A 20,897-nucleotide genomic window follows, 5' to 3' on the forward strand; every position below is an offset into this window, starting at 1 on the left:
AATAAAAATTATTTATAAGATTAGTTTTTAGAGATGGGTAACAGTTTGTATACCAAGGATATAAATTCATAAAGGGTTTCTCAGCCTTGGCATTATTAACATTTTGAGTCAGTTTATTGTTGTGTGTATGGGAGCTGTCCTAGCCTATGTAGGGTTTTAGCAATATCCCTGCCCTCTCTACCCACCAGTGGTGACAACAAAAATATCTTTAGGTGTAGCCAAATTGTCATGTGGGGGGCAAAATCGCAGCATCTAAAAATCAGTATATACTGTACCTAAAAGGGGATACTAGGCCATGAAATACCTCACGTAGGGAGTCCTTGGAATTCTCTAGGTGTCTTTGGAAGTGTAACAGCTATGTGGTATATGGTTAATGGCAAAAAGAAATAGAGACTAAATGACTGTTTTTCACATTTTCAAGTTTCTTTGCTTGTTCCGAATAAAGTAACATTTGTACTTAACCACTTGTTTCTACTCATAACTGACAAATGATGCATTCTAAAACATATTTCACTGATTAAGTTTCATTTTGTGGGCTGACTTCAGAGGTTAGGTGATGGTAGAAAAGGGATCCAAGATTACAACTTAAAAAATAGCTTATAACAGAGTTTTTGCCATTTGTGTTGGTGTACATAGAGTACAGGATATATTTAACTTCTTTTCTTTTCTTTTCAAAGGGTCATGAGAGATGGCTTTAGAAGAAAATATTTCTACCCTTCCCATTATGCAAGAGACCGGTCTCCTCATAAAAGAGAAACTCCTTTTTTCAGAGACTCACCAATAGGCAGAAAGGATTCTCCACACAGCAGATCTGGCTCCAGTGTCAGTAGTAGAAGCTACTCTCCAGAAAGAAGCAAAACTTACTCTTTCCATCAGTCTCAACATCGAAGTATGTATTTTAAAGACATTTTCTTTTTCTTTTACAACCTCCACTGATGAGAATGTATGAGTCAGGTGTTGTAAGAGATACATTAAAAATCTTTTTTTCTTTTAAAAAATGTCACACTTCTAGAAAAATTGAAAGAATAGTATAATGAACACCACATACACACACACTCTCTCTCTCTCTTTTTTTTTTTTAATTTTATTTATTCATTTTTAGAGAGGAGAGAGAGAGGGAGAGAGAGAAACAGAGAGAGAGAAGGGGGGAGGAGCTGGAAGCATCAACTCCCATATGTGCCTTGACCAGGCAAGCCCAGGGTTTCAAACTGGCGACCTCAGCATTTCCAGGTCGACGCTTTATCCACTGCGCCACCACAGGTCAGGCTCTCTCTCTTTATTTGAACCATTTCCAGTGGCAGTCCACATGATGTTTTACTTCTAATTCTTCAGCATTGAAGAGGTGTGTTTATAAGCATGTTGGAAAGTCACACACACTTGTATTTTCTGCTCATTCCTGTGGTGGTCCAACCTCTTTAATCATTGTCACTAGGTAATATCTCTGTATATCAGATAATTTATTTTTCATGAAAAATATCAGAGGTTTTCCCTAAATATAAGGTATAGTCTTACAGAATTTAGAATTAAACCTACCTTCAGTTTATTCTTTTGCAACCTTCACTTTTTTTTCTCCTAACTTTGGAGTGCCTGGGCAACCAACGCGTTTTGTGCAGTCATGTCATCCTTACTGAGTTGCTCAGTGTGTGTTGGAATAAATAAATTAAATCTTCTGTGTTTTCCCTCTAGATTCTACTACCTGTAGTTGACCTCATTCACAAAAATTTTCTTTATGCTTTCTATATCCAAGGCACTTTGTTAGATAGAAAAATGTCCCTGTAGCCAAAAAACTAGAATATGTGTATGTATTTTCCCCTCAACTAATAACATCTCTATTTTTGTAAATATAGCATATGTAAAATATAACTTTAGTATATGTGCTGACGAAGCGAGCACTGTAAAATATAACTGATACAGGAATCGATATGTCATAAATGAGTTAACACGACATGGGCAGGTCAAGGTAAGAGATTCATTCTGGGTATGGAAGAACAACATGTCATGGGAAATTGCATTTGGGCTTATCTTTCATTTCAGAAATCTTTTTTTTTTTTAATTAAGTGAGAGGTGGGGAGGCAGAGACAGACGTTCGTATCTGCCCCAACTGGGGTCTATTTGACAAGCCCCCTACCTGGTAATGCTCTGCCAGTGATACTCTGCCTGTCAGGGGCCGATGCTCTGTTGCTCGGCAACTGAGCTATTTTAGCATCTGAGGTGAGGCCACAGAGCTCTCCTCAGTGCCCAGGGCCAACTTGCTTGAATCGTTTGAGTGATGGCTGTGGGGGACAGGAAGAGAGAGAGAGAATAAAGAGGGAGAGAGAAGAGGGAGGGGAGGGGTGGAGAAGCAGATGGTTGCTTCTCCTGTGTGCCCTGACTGGGATTCAAACCCAGGACTTCCACATGCTGGGCTGATGCTCTACCACTGAGCCTACTGGCCAGGGCAAAGAAGTATATTCTGTGTAGAAGTTACAGAAATCAGAAAAGTGCAAGATATTTTTCTTCCTTGTTGACTTTTTTTCTATTAACTTTTTTTTTTAATAATAAGATTTTTAGTTTGTCTTTGCTTCCTGCATGTTAAGAGTGTTGGTAGATCACTTCAGATTATTAGAATGTCTCCATTATAGATTTTGCTGAATTCCTTTATTTAAGAAATGTATTAATTGTACTATTTTCAGAGCTAGGTAGAGTAGAGCTTCCAAAAATTTTTTTTTAGTACATGTGTATGAATAATTGTGCACTTGTATATGCCTGATTGCTTAAAATGTTTTCAGAATAGTTCCGGGTAACTGAAAGTTTTAGTCTGGAGTTCAGTGTTAATAGTTTGGTATTTCCTTCCTCTCTCCCACTCCCCCTTTCTCCTCCTCTAAGAACAAACTTAAGACAAACTACCTCTTAAGTTCTAATGCCTACTCACATACAAAGACAAAAATATCCAAAATCAGCCAGAAACCTTCTAGAAACATATATATGCTTTTGGATGTGTATGACCTAAATCCAGATCTATTAATAATTTGGTTAAGAGGAGGAAAGTATCTATGGAAACTGATTATGAAGACTTTTAAACAAAACATGAGTAAAATGGAAGCTTGAAATTCTTATTTGACAGCTTATAGTAGAGTTATTAAGTTATTTAAGATAGTTACTGGTGAATTAGCCCTATTTTTTTTTTAATTTTGCCTCTAAAACAAATTTCTAGGGAGAAATTTTCTATCTGTTTTTGGCCAGGTATATTAGTTGAACTCTAAATTCTTGAGATGAAATGTGGATGAGCCAAAATGGTACTCTTTTCATAGGGTCTCCCACATACTGTTCCTGTCTTGTGAGAGCTAATGCCTTCAGTATCTGGAGTGATGAAAGGATAACAGAAAGATAGGAGACTAAGATATCGTATAAGTTGAATGAAATAGAACATATGATTTTGTTAATACTTTTAGGTTTATTTTCTTAAGTCATTTAGCTTTGAAAGTAAGCTTTTTGTATTTTTTTTCCATCTTACTGGATTTATTGGGGTGACACTGGTTAACAAAATTATACAAGTTGAAAGTAAACTACTTCAATCAAGAAAAAATTTGTTCGTCTGACCAGGCGGTGGCACAGTGGATAGAGCGTCGGACTGGGATGCACAGGGCCCAAGCTTGAAACCCCAAGGTCGCCAGCTTGAGCGCAGGGTTGCTGGCTTGAGTGTGGGATCATAGACATGACCCTAAAGTTGCTGAAGTCCAAAGGTTGCTGGCTTGAGCAATGGGTCACTGGCTCAGCTGTAGCCCCCTGGTAAAGGAACATATGAGAAAGCAATCAATGAACAACTAAGGAGCTGCAATGAAGAATTGATACTTTTCATCTCTCTCCTTTCTTGTCTGTCACTATCTGTCTGTCTCTCGTTAAAAAAAAAAAATCTGGGAAAACCCTCTTTACAAATTACTTTGGTTGATTCCTTAAATAGTTGTGTCAAACTATTAAAATGTTTTTCTATACTCCTTTCATGTTAATGGTGTTTATAATAGTTATATAAGATCATCTTGCAGCCTGACCAGGCGGTGGTGCAGTGGATAGAGCGTCGGACTGGGATGCAGAGGACCCAGGTTCGAGACTCAGAGGTCGCCAGCTTGAGCGCGGGCTCATCTGGTTTGAGCAAAAGCCCACCAGCTTGACCCAAGGTCGCTGGCTCGAGCAAGGGGTTACTTGGTCTGCTGAAGGCCCACGGTCAAGGCACATATGAGAAAGCAATCAATGAACAACTAAGGTGTCACAATGAAAAACTAATGATTGATGCTTCTCATCTCTCTCCATTCCTGTCTGTCTGTCCGTGTCTAACTCACTCTCTGTCTCTGTAAAAAAAAAAAAAAAGATCATCTTGCAAAAAGTTAATTTTTTATTTTAGGTAGGAAGTGGGGAAAGTATTTATTATTGTACATGTTTGGGATACAAGTTGTTTTTTTTTTAATCTAAATTTCACCACTATTGATAACACCTTGCTTTTCTTCAGAAAAAGACTAAGAAACTGATTTCCTACAACTATCAGTCTCTTCAACTGGGTTAATTAGAAATATTATGTTGATTTAGTTTTCTAATGTAAATAAAAATTTTACCATAGATTGTAAATGTTTCTATAAATACCAAGTAAAAATAATTTTGCCATTTTGCTGATTCTTTAACTTTTACTTTTTTTGCTTTTTGTTCATACTTTTCAGAGCAATTTTACTTATTTTAATTATCACTAGTTGGCCATGGTAACCATTTTTTCAATTAAAATTTTTTTCAATTACAATTGACATTCAATATTATATTAGTTTTAGGTGTACAGCATAGTGGTTAGATATTTATATAACTTGTGAAGTGGACCACCCCCTATAATTCTAGTACCTACCTGGCATATGGTAACGATTTAAGGACTAATTCTTCATAATTCTGTGCATTTAATATATCTCTTATGTGCTTAATTATAAGCCACAGGATCATTTTTACTCCTTTTTCATCTCAACTAGTTATTTCCCATTTTGTGATTACATGTGTGCACATGAACACACACGTACACACATGCATTTAATTATATTTCTTTTACTTAGCTTTTTGAGTTAATACTATGGAACTTCATTCTGCTTTAGACTAATTATTCTTCTCTATGAAACTGTTGTTTTTATCCTGTGCTTCATCTATAAGAATTTTCTGCTGATTACTTAATTGTACTAACCTGGTCAAAACTGTGACTACAATATTATTTTTCATTACTTGTTGTAGTCCACATTTACCTGCTACCACAGTATAGATTGTCCTAGTTAACCTCATTTTATTTCCTCTTATGATATTGTTCTGGTTGTTTTGTTACATATACATTGTATGTTTTTATTTGATGTTCATTTTTATTCTAATTAATTTAACCAAATATCTCCCCATTTGTCAGCTCTCTTGGATGTTTATTTATCCCATTGTTTTCCTATCTTTAACTTTTATTTATCTTTTGTTTAAGGTTATATCATTAATAGTGACACCAAAGATAACCAAGTTTAGTCACCCATATCCATTTTTTGTTAAAGTACTTCCTGTGATGTTTATGATATCACAGACTAGTCTCTTCTTCTTTGTATAGCTCACTTTTATAAAACAATTAAAATCTTTTTCTGTAACACAGTGGTCCCCAACCTTTTTTGGGCCACGACCGGTTTAATGTCAGAAAATATTTTCACGGACCTGCCTTTAGGGTGGGACGGATAAATGTATCATGTGACCAAGACAAGTGTCAAGAGTGAGTCTTAGACGGATGTAACGGAGGGAATCTGGTCATTTTTATTTTTTATTTATTTATTATTTTTTTTTGTATTTTTCTGAAGCTGGAAACGGGGAGAGACAGACAGACTCCTGCATGTGCCCGACCGGGATCCACCTGGCACGCCCACCAGGGGGCGATGCTCTGCCCCTCTGGGGCGTCGCTCTATTGCGACCAGAGCCACTTCAGCGCCTGGGGCAGAAGCCAAGGAGCCATCCCCAGCGCCCGGGCTATCTTTGCTCCAATGGAGCCTCGCTGTGGGAGGGGAAGAGAGAGACAGAGAGGAAGGAGAGGGGGAGGGGTAGAGAAGCAGATGGGCGCTTCTCCTGTGTGCCCTGGCCGGGAATGGAACCTGGGACTTCTGCACGCCAGGCGGACGCTCTACCACTGAGCCAACCGGCCAGGGCCTCATTTTTAAAAAATAAAACATCGTTCAGACTTAAATATAAATAAAACGGAAATAATGTAAGTTATTTATTCTTTCTCTATGGACTGGTACCAAATGGCCCACGGACTGGTACTGGTCCGCGGCCTGGGAGTTGGGGATCACTGCTGTAACATTTACATAATGCTAATTATTTAGTTTAAACCCATAAGGATTTTTTTCTTTTTATGTTTTAACCATTTATGAATTTAAGAGTCCCATCATAATCTTCTTGATTTTTTTTTTCAGGTTTAAATATATTTAGTTCTTTCAGCTGTTCCTTTTATTTGGCATGGTTTTTCAGACCTTTTGCTGTGCTAAATTTTTTCATATTCGTTTCAAGTTGGAAAGCCAGAGAGAATTTTTTTTCCTCCTCCTAACTACATTGCATTACTGACCCTTATTGAGACGGTACAATTGAAACCTAATTTTCACTTTTTTTTTTTTGACAGAGAGAGAGAGAGAGAGAGAGAGCGCTTGAGATAGAGGGGGATAGATAGGGACAGACAGACATGAAGGGAGAGAGATGAGAAGCATCAGTTTTTCATTGCAGCACCTTAGTTGTTCATTGATTGCTTTCTCATATGTACCTTGACCATGGGGCTACAGCAGAGTGAGTGACCCCTTGCTTGACCCAGTGACCTTGGGCTCAAGCTGGTGAGCTTTGCTCAAACCAGATGAGCCCATGCTCAAGCTGGTGACCTTGGGGTCTTGAACCTGGGTCCTCTGCATCCCAGTCCTATGCTCGATTCATTGCACCACCACCCAGTCAGGCCATATTTTCACTCTTAAACAGAATGTTCATCAGCTGTATTTTTTTCAGGTGCAATTGTTTGTGTGTAGTGCGTAGTAAATGCATTAAAAAAATCTAGTATGTTAAATTTCATCTAATTAACTTTGGCTTATGATTCCCTTTCATAGAGGTTTAAAAATCTCATTTAGTAGTTGTATATATTAGCAGCAGATAAAAACAGCTTTGTTTTATCTACAAATGAAGTGTGCTTTATGTGTTCTGTATTAATCATTAATAATTTTGTTGAGTAGCATAAAACCCAATATAGAAACCTCTAAGAAAACTTTTCTCTGTAAACCTCAACCATTTATCTGCATTATTTGCTGTTGTTTAACCACTTGTGATCCCCAATCTTGTCTTTCTTTACACTTGCAGATTTCATGGAAGACATGGTCAGGTAACTTGCTTGAAATTCAAGTTACAAAGCATTTCCTCTATCCAAACAAGGATGTAAAGATAGTTTTGCTTGCAGTTTTTTTTCCCCCACATTAGGAGTTTGTGGCTCCTGGGATGTTTATGTCAGTGATTATAAACTGCCTCATTGTTAATTTATTCTAAATATTTGCTAAAGATTATAATGTCAGCTTTACCAGTGATGCACATATGAATTAGATTGTGATACATTTTGGTTAAATTTTTAAAATATTACTACCATAGGAGATTTGGAAGTTGATTGTTGTTGTTGATTTGTGTCTGTTTTTCAATAGTTCTGACTTTGGGCCCACCTCGTTTATTTGATATCAACAAACATTATTAAGAATAGAAGAGATTTTAAAAGACGACTGTTATTTATCAATGTTTAATTCATTTTGGAAGCACATCTTCTGGCCCTGACCAGTTTGTTCAGTGGATAGCGCATCAACCTGGCTTATGGACATCCCACGTTTGATTCTCCCTCCCTGTCCCCTTTCTTTTCCTCTTCCCCTCTTATAGCTAGTGGCTCAGTTGGTTTGAGTGTTGACTCAGAGTGCTGAGGATAACTTGGTTGGTCTAAGTGTATCAACCTCAGGTACTAAAACTAGCTCGGTTGATTTGAGCATTGGCCCCAGATAGGGTTGTGGGTGGATCCCAGTTGGGGCTCATGTGGGAGTCTGTCTCATTATCACCCTTCTGCTTCCTTAAAAAAAGAAAAGAAAAGTATATCTTCTAAGATAACTGAAAATGTACAAGAATTAAAAATACTATTTTGAGAAGAGACTATTTGGAAGATAGACTCAATAATTGAAATTCAGTGTAATTGGAAAAAATACATGTCTAAATATCTGTTGGCTCTGAATAAATTTGGAATTTTCACATTAGTTTTTGGATTATAGCTGAAATTTCAATAAAATTTAGAAGCTGAATTCTGCCATTATTAAGAAGGTTTTTATGTGCAGGTTTAGATGGTAATGGGGACATGAAAATAAGGTTGTAGAAAGGTTAAATCCGTTCTCTCAGCAGCTAAATATAAATAGTGTTTCTTGGTTTGAAAGTCATGTATATATGAACAATATTCATACAGTCTTTTAATAAAAGTATATTTCAAATAAATGGTTTGCCAAGCAAGTAAGATTCAATCTTTGCCCTCTGAGTTTATTATATAGTAATGGAGACAAACAAGTCATTACACAGGAATAGACATTTAAAAAAAATCTGAAGGGTGTGTAGAAGTTGGTGGAAGGATTCAAGTAGTGAAGGGTTAGGAGCTGTTTCCAGTGGAGTACCTGAGGTGATGTGTCATGTGGAATACCTGAAATGTAATTTAGTATTTTCTTGGAAGATCTTGGATTGTTAACTGATCCAAACTGTTAATATGCTATGAAATTAGAGACAGTGAATTTTGTTTTTGTTTGTTTCTTAACTGAGAAGCAGGAAGGCAGAGAGATAGACATCCTGACAGGGATCCACCCAGCAAGCTCCCTACCAGGCGATGCTCTACCCATCTGGGGCTGTTGCTTCGTTACTCAGCAACCCAGCTATTTTAATGCTTGAGGTGAGGCCACAGAGCCATCCTCAGTGCCCAGGGCCAACTTGATCGAATCATTGAAGCCATGGCTGTGGGAAGAGAAAAGAAAGAAGAAAGAGAGAGAGAGAGAGAGAGAGAGAGAGAGAGAAGGGGGAGGGGGAGGGATGGAGAAGCAGATGATCACTTCTCCTATGTACCTGACCAGAAGTTGAACCTGGGTCATCCACATGCGGGTTCAATGCTCTACCACTGAGCAAACCAGCCATATTCTTCATCTTAGAGACTCTGTTGCTTACAAGAGAGCTTTGGCTGTGAGTTTCCTGGTGGAATCTTAGGAGTACAGATACAGCTTTTCTAGCATCTGAATAATCATGGTTCTAAAATAGTCAGTTAATGACATTTTCCTATAGGAAGACATTATAGTATGGTTCTAAAACAGTAATAGGTTAATGATATTTGCCTATATGAAGGCATTTATAATATCTCTGTTTTAGGGCTTAGTATATTCTGTCAGTAGCACACATTCATAATATGTACAAATGATGCAGTGTTGTATTGATAGTTTAAAAAGTGAACCTATGTAATTTTAGCTGATGTTTGTTTTTTTTAATATTATTTATTAATTTTTAGAGAGGAGAGAGAGAAGGAGAGAGAGAGACAGAGAGAGAGAAGGGGGGAGGAGCTGGAAGCATCAACTCCTATATGTGCCTTGACCAGGCAAGCCCAGGGTTTCGAACCGGCTCCTAAGCATTTCCAGGTCGACGCTTTATCCACTGCGCCACCACAGGTCAGGCTTAGCTGATGTTTTATTTTTATTTTTTTTTATTTTATTTTATTTATTAATTTTAGAGAGGAGAGAGAGAGACAGAGAGAGAGAAGGGGGGAGGAGCAGGAAGCATCAACTCCATATGTGCCTTGACCAGGCAAGCCCAGGGTTTCGAACCGGCAACCTCAGCATTTCCAGGTTGATGCTTTATCCACTGCGCCACCACAGGTCAGGCCTTAGCTGATGTTTTAAAGAAGAGTTCTATGAAGAAGTGCACTCCCAAAGTATTTATGGTTAATATGCCTTTACCTCAATTACTTCAATTGTTGCATTGCTAACCTCCTAAAGATGATTATTTTGGGGAAACAGAAGTGGTGCAAAGCTTTCTGCCCCCCCTGTCTGGTTGTTGTTTTACTGTCCATTTATTTGTTTGTTTATTTATTTTGCTGTTTTTACCACAAGAGCATTTTCTTATGTCTCCTCCATTTTCTTTTCGTACCTTTTTTTAATAAATCAGCAGATCTCTAGAAAAGTACATTCTTCCTAACCAAGAGCCCCACATTTGTATATCACCATCCATGATCTAGAAAAATAATTTCCTTACCATCTGTGTAAGCACCTCATCTTCCTTTGCTCATCTCTTAATTTCTCTTTCAAAACTGCAAGGGAAAGATGAATTACCTGTCTCAGACTTTTTTTATTTATTGAAAAGATTTTCATTCAGAAGTATCTGTTTTGTTTCTATATGTCAGGCACTGTACCAAGAATTTAATAATTTGCCAGCCATAGCCCATAATTTTATCATCTCTAATAATGATTTTTTTTTCTAGCAGTGTTTTTTGTTTTTACATGTGTTATCAATAACAACGCTTGATTAGGATTGGATGAGTCTGGTTAGATTTATCATTGCTTTCATTAGACAACACATCAGAAAGAAAGCATATTTCTGAAAGATTGTATCAGCTTTACAACTATTATTTAAAGAGTCATCAAATATTATTTATATCAGCTATTATTTCAGAGAGTCCCCAAGTATTGTTGAATTCTTGTTGGAACAGGAATCTGCTTCTCCAGCTTTGATTTCATCTGCATGGGAAGAACTTTATACCTGGTCTGTGGAACCAGGATTGAAATTTTTCATTTTCTTTCTTACCATTTATTCTTTCACACACCAGTGTATGGACTTGGATATGTTGATTTCCTTACTGCCACATTCAGAATTTTTTTACTGGTTTCTTTTTCTTCATCCTAATTTGGACCTTATTTTTTCCAGCAAGTCACAGCAAAGGCAGGATGTGTTAAAAACCTTTTTACCCTGCTTCAGAGTTAGTGCTGCTTACTATGATCATGTGTGAGATAAGTGTGAGGTAATAGCAAAGGAGTAGCATCTTGTCAGAAATATAGAAGACTGAAAGACAGAAGCAGATTTGAGAAACAGAGCAGATTTGAGAAACAAAGGTATTCATAGTGTGGAGCTACAGAGAATAGTAGAGCAAAAAGGATTGCGGTTAGAGGGAACACTCACTGTAAGGAACAATAACCAACAAAGAAGCAAAAGAAAGGTGTAGTTAGGAAGTATAAACATAGAATTAAAAAGACATGAACACCAAATTGCAAAATTTTTAAGAAACCCTTGTTTAGAAATCATTAATGTGTTGTGGTAGAGGACAGAAGAAAAACCCTTGGTTTTAATATAAGTGTATCATTGGAAACTCGGATGAAGAGTTTAAACACAATGGGGTTGTTTTATTATCTTTGTGTTAAAAAACACTCTAAAATTCAGTGGATTGAAACCACTTACTTTTTCTTTTTTTAATGATTTTGCAATTTGAACAAGGTTCAGCTGGGTGGTTTTACTAGTCTGTTAGGATTTATTAAGTAGCCCAAGCTGGTTTAGGGCAGCATGGTTACGGATCTGTAGTTAAATGAGGTAATTCCTACAGTGTTTCTGAAATTTGGAATTGAAATCAATAAGCATAGCACCAGTTGTATATTAGTAAACTGACTGTTTGGAGGGGAAAAACACCTGATTTGTGACATTTGCCGACATCCATGGGGTAAATGCACTGCTCACAAAAATTAGGGGATCAAGGAACATGTAGATACTCCAGTACTTTCAGCCTTTTGTGTAGTACATTTTCACCAATGAAATAAAAGTTGGTTTTGCATCTCATTTGCATAATCAAACAACTTTCTTTGACTTGTCATTTTGCTGATGTTCTTGTTTAATAAAAAAAAATCAAATGCTTCCTTTTTTTATCGCTTCATATTCATTTTGAAATATCCCTTGATTTTTGTGAGCAGTATACTACGATTATGGCTGATGTCAGGCTACCAGTGTGGACTCATTAAACTTACAGTTTGGAAATGATGTGGAGAATCCACTCTTAAGCAGTTAACACGAGCCAACTAAACAGTTAACATGAGCCAACTGCAGACTCCAGACACTCCTGTAAAACATCACTGTCCTAATCTCTTGATCTACAAAGAATTTGAGGCAGGTTAACAAAATAAGCACTTAATAAAATAGGATTAAGTAAATGGGTGAAAGCTTTTATATAAAAGGGAAATGAGGACATGAAAATAAAGTAAGAATAAAGGTAGTAGCATATGAAATAAATGCCTTTGAAAAGCCTCTTAGTAGTTGCTGTAGGTGAACTAAGGATTTGCCTAAAACACAGAGGAAATGAGCCATAACAATGTTCATAGTATCATAACCTTGAATAAAAACATATCAGCGGTTCAGGAGGAATAGAAATTTCTTGATGACAGATCAATGAACAGTAAGAAGGGTACTGCATCTTCAACAACATTCTTGCAAAAGTAAGAGGGCAATATTTGTGTGATTTTTCTTGAAACATTTTTTTAATGTTAAGGTGTTGACAGTGCCAAAATGATTCAGAAAAAAAAATGTGTTTTTTTCTTGGGAAAAAAAGGTAAATTTGGCAATTTGAGATTTATAATAGAACTAGTTTGTATGTTACTGCAAAGATACCTAGGGCCTCTGCTGGTATATTTCGGCTGTTTAGAAAGCTGATCCAGTCTGCATCAAGAGTTTGTAAGAAGCTAATAAAATATTTACAAGATTCTAAACATGGGATAATTAGGGGTTCAACCAAGACAGTAGCATTGAATATGTTTCTAAGGAAAATTCATATATGGGCCCTGGCCGGTTGGCTCAGTGGTACAGCGTTGGCCCAGCATGTGGAAGTCCTGGGTTTGATTGCTGGCCAGGGCACATAGGAGAAGCAACCATCTGCTTCTCCACCTTTCCCCGTTTCCTTTCTCCCTATATCTCTCTTCCTTCCCACAGCCAAGGCTCCATTGGATCTGTAGTTAAATGTGGTAATTCCTGAGGATGGCTCCATGGCATCCAACTCAGGCACTAGAATGGCCCTGGTTGCAACAGAACAATGCCTCAGATGGGCAGAGCATCGCCCCCTAGCGGGTATGCTGGGTGGATCCCAGTTGGGTGCATGCGGGAGTTTGTCTTTCTGCCTCCTGGCTTCTCACTTCAGAAAAATAAAAAAATTAAAAAGAAAACTCATATATGAAAATGTTTGTATAAAAAGAATCAGCGCAGCTTAGTAATAGGCTGCTTTTGAGAGCATGTCAAATAACTACTGTATGTAACCATTGTAAGCCCAGGGAACTGATATGGTATATACTATGAAAACATTCCCAGTGTTTGGTTTGGTTTTTAGTGGTAATTTATCTTTCAATCTTTTTTTTAATTTCTATTTATTGATTTGAGAGAGAGAGAAACATGGATTTGTTGTCCCACTTTATTTATGCACTCATTAGTTGCCTTTTGTATGTGACCTGACTAGGGATTAAACCCGGCAATGTTGGTGTATTGGGACAATGCTCTGACTACCTGGCCAGGGCTCATCATCTTTCATTCTTTTTTTTTTTTTAATTTTTTTTAGATTTTTTAAAATTCATTTTTTAGAGAGAGGAGACAGAGACAGAGAGAGACAAGGGGGGAAGGAGCAGGAAGCATCAACTCCCACTTGTGCCTTGACCAGGCAAGCCTGGGGTTTCAAACTGGCGACCTCAGTGTTCCAGGTCGATGCTTTTACCCACTGCACCACTGCAGGTCAGGCCATCTTTCATTCTGGATGTTTTGGTGTCATTCTTTAACCAATCCTTTGAATGTTGACTTTATGGAGGAGATTATTAAAATGATGAGTAAGACGTGATCCCTTCTTTGACTTTTGGTGTCTTCTTTTATGATCCTTTTCTCATGTCTTTCTGCCCATGCTATCCTTGGTTAGCTTCATCTTCATACTTCATATTTTGGACCCAATCCACATCTGATCTTAAATAGATTTTCTCCTGTTCTGTGGTGGTTGCTCAGGCAGCCCAACTTGAAGGCAGGTTAGGAAAGACGTTGAGAGTAACCAGCAAGTGTATGGAAGTTCCTGTTCCCACTTCTGGGTTCTTCTCTTATCCCTCCTGGGCACAGAGGTGCTTGCTGGTGGTAATTCCTCCCTGCCCACCTTTCTCTAGAGCCCGCGCGTGCTGATGCCTCCTACAAACGGCAGCATGAAGGAAAGCCAGAAAGAGGTGAGTTTTGAGCTAGTTTTGATTTGGGATTGTGAGAGGGTGGGGGCTTGAACTGATTGAGGTTCTAGAAATGGGAAGTGTGCAACTGCTCCAGGAATCTACTGTCAGAACTAGAGTTGAACAGCAGTAGACTCAGATAATGGGATTTTGGGGGATACGTGGTTTGGTTGTCTGTGGCAGTCATTCCTGGTCAGCAGTAATTACCTTATGGGAGGTTGAGGTCTGTTGGCTAGACGAGTCATTGGCAGATCTGACAACAGTAGGTTCCAGGGATTTGTTTTTACCTTCGCTGCCGTTTCTGCTGCCATCTGTATCGTCCTTTTTTTTCATCCTCTGCTTCTTGCCCGTACATCCCTTTCATGCTCTATATATGAGTACATGTGGATACATGCTAAAGCACCTGCCCTACCTCAGTGTTCCTTTGCTTATGCATACTGACAGTTGAAATTCGCTTAAAATTAGTGCTTCTGCAGCTAAAATCTGAGACTATGGTTGGGCACCATATTTCGCATAGCTGTAGTATAGAAAGGTTTTTTCTGTGTCTAGCTGCTATTTGCCAGAATTGGGCCTGCAATTATGCCTTTAGCGTGCTGTGCTGATTACAGTTCAGCTTTTTATCTTCTTTGAGAGAATTGCTTATCTAAATAGGATGGGGAGGTCATTGTATTCTAAGAGTTTAAAAAAATGATCTTTCACCAAATTTTTGAGTGCCTACTTTTTTACTTAAAGAACTTGAGCTAGGTAGGTCCAGAGTACTCAGAGGTGAGCCTTGAGAGTTGTTCCTCAGGTGCTTTTGGTGTAGTGGGATAGACCAACACTCTCACAGTATGATGTTGAATTTACCATGTGCAATGGAAATACAGCAGGACCTGACCAGGTGGTGGCGCATTGGATAGAGTATCGGCCTGGGATGCTGAGGACCCTGGTTCAAAACCCCAAGGTTGCCAGCTTGAGCGTGGGCTCATCTGGCTAGAGCACAGACTCACTAGCTTGAGTGTGGGATCATAGACATGACCCCATAGTTGCTGGCTTGAGCCCAAGGTCAGTGGCTTGAAGCCCAAGGTCACTATTTTGAGTCCAAGGTTGCTGGCTTGAGCAAGGGCTCACTCGCTATGCTGGAGCCTCAAGTCACTTATGAGAACTCAATCAATAAACAACTAAGGCACTGCAATGAAGAATTGATGCTTCACAGCTCTCTCCCTTCCTGTCTGTCTCTCTCACTCTGTCACTTAAAAAAAAGAAATACAGTAGGGAGTGACCAAATAACCCATAGTCTGAATTATTTGGGGATGTAGTATTGGTTGGTATCATTTTACTTTTGGCTTTTAAGGTCTACAAGAGCTTTTAAACTTGATTAGTGTGAAAGCTTCTAATGATACCACAAGTTAAATGATTCTAGGGTTATGTCTTTTTTAAGGCTGTTGGAGCTTCCGAGTTGGAATACTGTGCCTAGAGCAGGAACTGACATTTGAGTCTGGATAATTCTTTGTTGTGGAAGGCTGTCCTGTGCATTTGTAAGATGTTTAGCAGTATCCCTAGCCTCTATTTATTATGTATCTGAGGCACTCTCTCACTTGTGAAATAAAAAATATCTTCACACGTTGCCAAATGTCCCTAGAGAGGTGGGGGAAGGTCTTAAGAAAGCCTTTCTGGTCTGCAGAACATTGAAAAGAGATGTTATGCACTACTGACCTAAGGTCCTCAGAAGCCTGTGTGCTTCCAGGTTCTTACCTAGGTATCTTCACCACAGCAGGGAGAGCCTAAGAGGCTTTTCTGATCGAGGCCGGCTTTGCTCAGTTGCAAAATTGTTTTGTATCTGCCTTTGCTTTTGAATGCTTTCTGGCCTCAATTCACTGTCTAGACTTGACCAGCTTCTGTGTCACTGCAAACTTGATGCCACTTTTTTTTCTTTATAATTTTGTCAGCCTTTCTAGCAATTAAGAGCAAGAGATATACATTATATTTGACACATGCAGAAAACTTAATGAATTTTTTTCTGTCAAGAACAACTCACTGTTATTTTTAAGATTATATTCAACTAAACTTAATTTTTGTTGTTATTGAACTGGCTAGAGTAATATTATTTAAATCTGTTTTCTGACTAAGGTTTCTATGAAAACAGTGGTATACATAGAGCACTGACATGAATGTCTACAGTAGCTAAATATAAAGATTAATAATTTTATCTCATACATATTTATTTTTAACCATTTAACTTATATTTGAGTACTCATTCGTATGTACCAGACACTGGATTTGTGCTCTAAATTATAGTTTTCTAGTTTTTATTTTTATTTTATAAACTGTTTGAACATTTTAGGAATATCTGCTAACTTTCCTACATGCCTCTCTCTTTGAGCTGCTGCTTAATAAGCTAGATCTCTTTGGTGGTATCTATATAATAACTACCCTGGGTTTTTATTGTAATGTATTAAAAGTTAGATTTTAAGAACTTGGAGGAGAAAGCATTTATGATTTTAAAAGGGTTTATTTTTGTCTTTCTCGAGGTCTTCTCAGTAGTTCTGTGTTTGCAAACTGGCATTAATGTGGCCCTGGGGGTATATGTGCCATATATGATGTCCACTGGTTCTCAGTTATTTGAAATGTCTGATGGTGCCCAGCTTCTGAGAGAGAGAAGTGGATTTAGATATTAACTGGTTTAATGTAGTAAAGTAATTGAAGCTTTCAGTAATAAAATAAATTTATGCCCCCTTATTTATCCAATTATAAAATCACTCTAATTGAAAACAAGTGAACTAGAAAATTACATTTTATATTTTCTTATATAGGTAAAGAGAGACCTGTTCAGTCTTTGAAAACATCAAGAGACACTTCACCATCAAGTTCTTCAACAGTTCCTTCATCAAAGGTTTGTTATATTTATAAAAGGAATTAGAAAGTAAATGATATAAAATGTCTAATACAGTTGCTTTTATTCTTTATTGTCATACCTAATGGGGGTAATTTGCTGCTTTAAAAACTTGAATCTTAAGTAACCACAATTTGAAAGTAGCTTCTAGAGTGAATGTGCAATTTTATCATAGAATTTTCCACAGATTTTGCTAAAATCACTACTTACTGTTACCCTTGCTCATCTTGACCATAACCAGGTGCCAGTGCGGCATGTTTGATAGACATCGTGATCAAGTGAGATTTATTCCATGGGTGCAAGGATGGTTCAGTATCCACAAATCAATCAGTGTGATATACCACATGAACAAAATGAGGGATAAAAATTACATGAACATATCAATAGATGCAGAAAAACCTTTTGACAGACTTCAACATTCATTCATGATAACAATTCTGAAAAATACTGAGTATAGAAGAAGTAAAATTGTTTTTATTTGCAGATGACATGATACTATATATTGAAAACTCTAGAGAATCTACCAAAAAAATGGTTAGAACTAATACACAAATTCAGTTAAGTTACAGAGCACAAAATTAATATTGGAAAGTAAGTTTCATTTCTATACCCCTCCCCCCAAAATAACTATGAGAAAGAATTTAAAATGTTTTTATTTATAATATCACCAAAAAGAGTAAAACATCTTTAGGCTCAAGCCAGCGACCATGAGGTCATGTCTATGATCCCACGCTCAAGGAAGTGACCCCATGCTCACACTAGTGAGCCCGCATTCAAACTGGTGACCTTGGCGTTTAGAACCTGCGTCCTCTATGTTCCAGTCTGACGCTCTATCCACTGTACCACTACCTGGTCAGGCTTGAAGCTCAAGGTCGCTGGCTTGAGCCCAAAGTCGCTGGCTTGAGCAAGGGGTCACTTGCTCTGCTGTAGCCCTCCAGTCAAGTCACATATGAGAAAGCAATCAGTGAACAACTAAGGTGCTTCAAGGAAGAATTGATGATGCTTCTCATCTTTCTCCCTTCCTGCCTGTCTGTCCCTACCTGTCCCTCTCACTGACTCTCACTTTGTCTCTGTCAGAAAAAGAAAAAAGAAAAAAAAAAGAATAAAATACCAAGCAAGTAAAAGATCTGTATTCTGAAAAGTATAAGACATGGATGAAAGAAATTGAAGAGGCCATATTTTATAATCATGTATTAGAAGATTTTTTTTTTTTTTTAAGAGAGACAAGAAGGGCAGGGGGAGGAGAGAGATGAGAAGTATCAACTCATAGTTGCTTTACTTCAGCTGTTTATTGATTGCTTCCGGTACATGCCTTGACCTGGGGGATAATACTTAGCTGGTGACCTCTTGCTCAAGCCAGCAACCTTGGGCTCAAACCAGTGACCTTGGGATCATGTGGGTGATCTCATGCTCAAGCCAGTGACCCTGCACTCAAGCTAGTATGTCTGTTCTCGAGCCAGTGACCCCGCATTCTAGCCAGCAACCTTACAGTTTCAAACTGGGACTCTCAGCATCCCGGGTCGACACTATCCACTGTGCTACCACCAGTGAGGTGGAAGAATTAATATCTTTAAAATGTTTATACTAGCCAAAGAATCTACAGATTCAGTGCAATTCCTATCAAAATTGCAGTGTCATTTTTTTACCAAAAAACAATCCTAACATTTATATAGAACTTTTAAAAAAGACCCCAAATAGCCAAAGTAATCTTGAGGAAAAAAATAACAAGGCTGGAGACATCACAGTTAGCTGATTTTAAACTATATTACGAAGCTGTGGTAATCAAAACAATATAGCATTGCCTGGCCAGGTGGTGCCGCAGTGACTAGAGCGTTGGCCTGGGATACTGAGGACCCAGGTTTGAAACCCCGAGGTCACCTGCTTGAGCGTGGGGTTGCCGTGGGATCATAGACATGACCCTGTAGTCATTGGCTTAAGCCCCAAGTTCGCTGGCTTGAATTCAAGGTCGCTGGCTTGAGCAAGGGCTCAGTGGCTCAGCTGGAGCCCCCGGTCAAGGCACATATGAGAAAACAATCAATGAAGAATTACGTGCTGCAACTATGAGTTGATGTTTCTCATCTCCTTTCCTGTCTGTCTCCTCTCTCTCTCACTCTCACTAAAAAAACAACAGGAAAAGCAGTATAGCATCGCCATAAAAACAGACACACAGATTAATGGAACAAATTAGAAACTTCAGAAACAAACTCGTGCATATACGGTTAATTAATTTACAGCAAAGGAGTCAAGAACATACAATGGGGAGGGAACTGGTTCTTCAGTAATCTGGTAGGAAAACTGGTTAGCCACAAAAGAATAAAACTGAGCATGGGCCTGAAGCCTTGTAAGTCCTAGAAGAAAATCTAGGGGGCCTGACTGGTGGTGGCACGGTAGATAGAGCATCAACCTGGGAGGATGAGGTCCCAGGTTCAAAAACCCAAGATCGTCAGCTCAAACATAGGCTTGCCAGCTTAAGCATGGGCCCGACAGCTTGAGCGCAGGGTAGCAGGCTTGGTTCTAGCTGTAATGCCCCCACTCAAGCATGTATGAGAAGCAATCAGTGAACAACTAAAGTGACACAACTCTGAGTTGATGCTTCTCATCTCTCCCTTCCTTTCTGTCTCTACAACACCCCTCACCTGGCTAAAAAGAATTTTCTTCTAAAAAGATAAGAAAACCTAGGGGGTAAGCTCCTTGACGTTGGTCTTAGCATTGATTTGTTTGAATTTGACAATGTAAGTAAAGGCCAAAAAAATTAAAGAATGGGACTAAAATACATTTTAAAAATTCTGCACCTCAAAGGCAACCATCACCAAAATGAAAAGGCAGATTACAAAATGGGAGAAAATATTTGCAAAGCATATATCTGATAAGGGATTAATATCCAAAATATATAAAGAACTTATATACTTCAATAGGAAAAGCCCAAAATATAGTATTTAAAAATGGTCACAGAAACTAAATAGACATTTTTTTCCAAAGAAGATACACAAATGAACAAGTACATGAAAAGGTTCTCAGCATCACTAATCACTAGGGAAATGCAAATCAAAATTACAATGAGATCACCTCATACCTGATAGTATGGCTGTCATAAAAAAGATAAGAGGTAAGTGTTGGGGAGGGTATGGAGAAAAGAGAACCTTTGTGTATTGTTGGTAGGAATGTAAATTGGTATAGTCGTTATGGAAAACAGTATGGAGGGTCTTCAAAAAGTTAAAAAATAGAGCTTCCCATATGACCCAATAATCCCACTTCTGGATATATACCCAAATGAAATGAAAACAGGATCTTGAAGGGATAACTGCATTCCTATATTCATTGCAGCTTTATTTATAATAGGTAAGACATGGGAACAACTTTAGTGTCCCTCAGTGGATGAATAGATAAACAAGTGTGGTACACACACACACACACACACACACTGGGATATTTTATAACATGATGGACCTTGGACCTTGAGGACATTATGCTACGTGAAATAGAGAAAGACAATGCTGTGTGATCTCACTTATATGTGGAATCTAAAAATGCAGAATTCATGGAAACAGATTAGAAAGATGGTTTCCAGGGCTTCGGGGGGCCATAGGGGAAAAGAAGAGATGTTGGTCAGAAAGTACAGACTTCTAGCTGTAAGATGAGTAAGTTCTGGGGATCTAATGTACAGTAAAGTGATTATAGTTAATAATAAACCATTATACACTTGAAAGTTGCTAAGAGATCTTAAATGTTCTCTGCACAAAAAAGAAATGGTAATTATGGGAGGTGATGCA

At 38.1% G+C, this 20,897-nt stretch overlaps 1 protein-coding gene across 9 annotated transcripts in view; it reads left to right on the forward strand.

The window, feature by feature from the left end:
- Window positions 1-20,897, forward strand: part of PPHLN1 (periphilin 1) — a 185,469-nt gene that overhangs the window by 93,948 nt on the left and 70,624 nt on the right. For 7 of the 9 annotated variants that reach the window (XM_066258133.1, XM_066258139.1, XM_066258136.1 and 4 more), the window contains 3 exons: window positions 678-889; window positions 14,202-14,258; window positions 17,048-17,127. In XM_066258133.1, coding sequence (XP_066114230.1) covers window positions 678-889; window positions 14,202-14,258; window positions 17,048-17,127 — 349 coding nt within the window. The remainder of the gene's footprint in view (window positions 1-677; window positions 890-14,201; window positions 14,259-17,047; window positions 17,128-20,897) is intronic. The other 2 variants (XM_066258135.1, XM_066258140.1) reach the window with 1 other exon arrangement.

The sequence above is a fragment of the Saccopteryx bilineata genome, chromosome 2 (genome assembly GCF_036850765.1).
Source record: "Saccopteryx bilineata isolate mSacBil1 chromosome 2, mSacBil1_pri_phased_curated, whole genome shotgun sequence".
Taxonomy (NCBI): Eukaryota; Metazoa; Chordata; class Mammalia; order Chiroptera; family Emballonuridae; genus Saccopteryx; species Saccopteryx bilineata.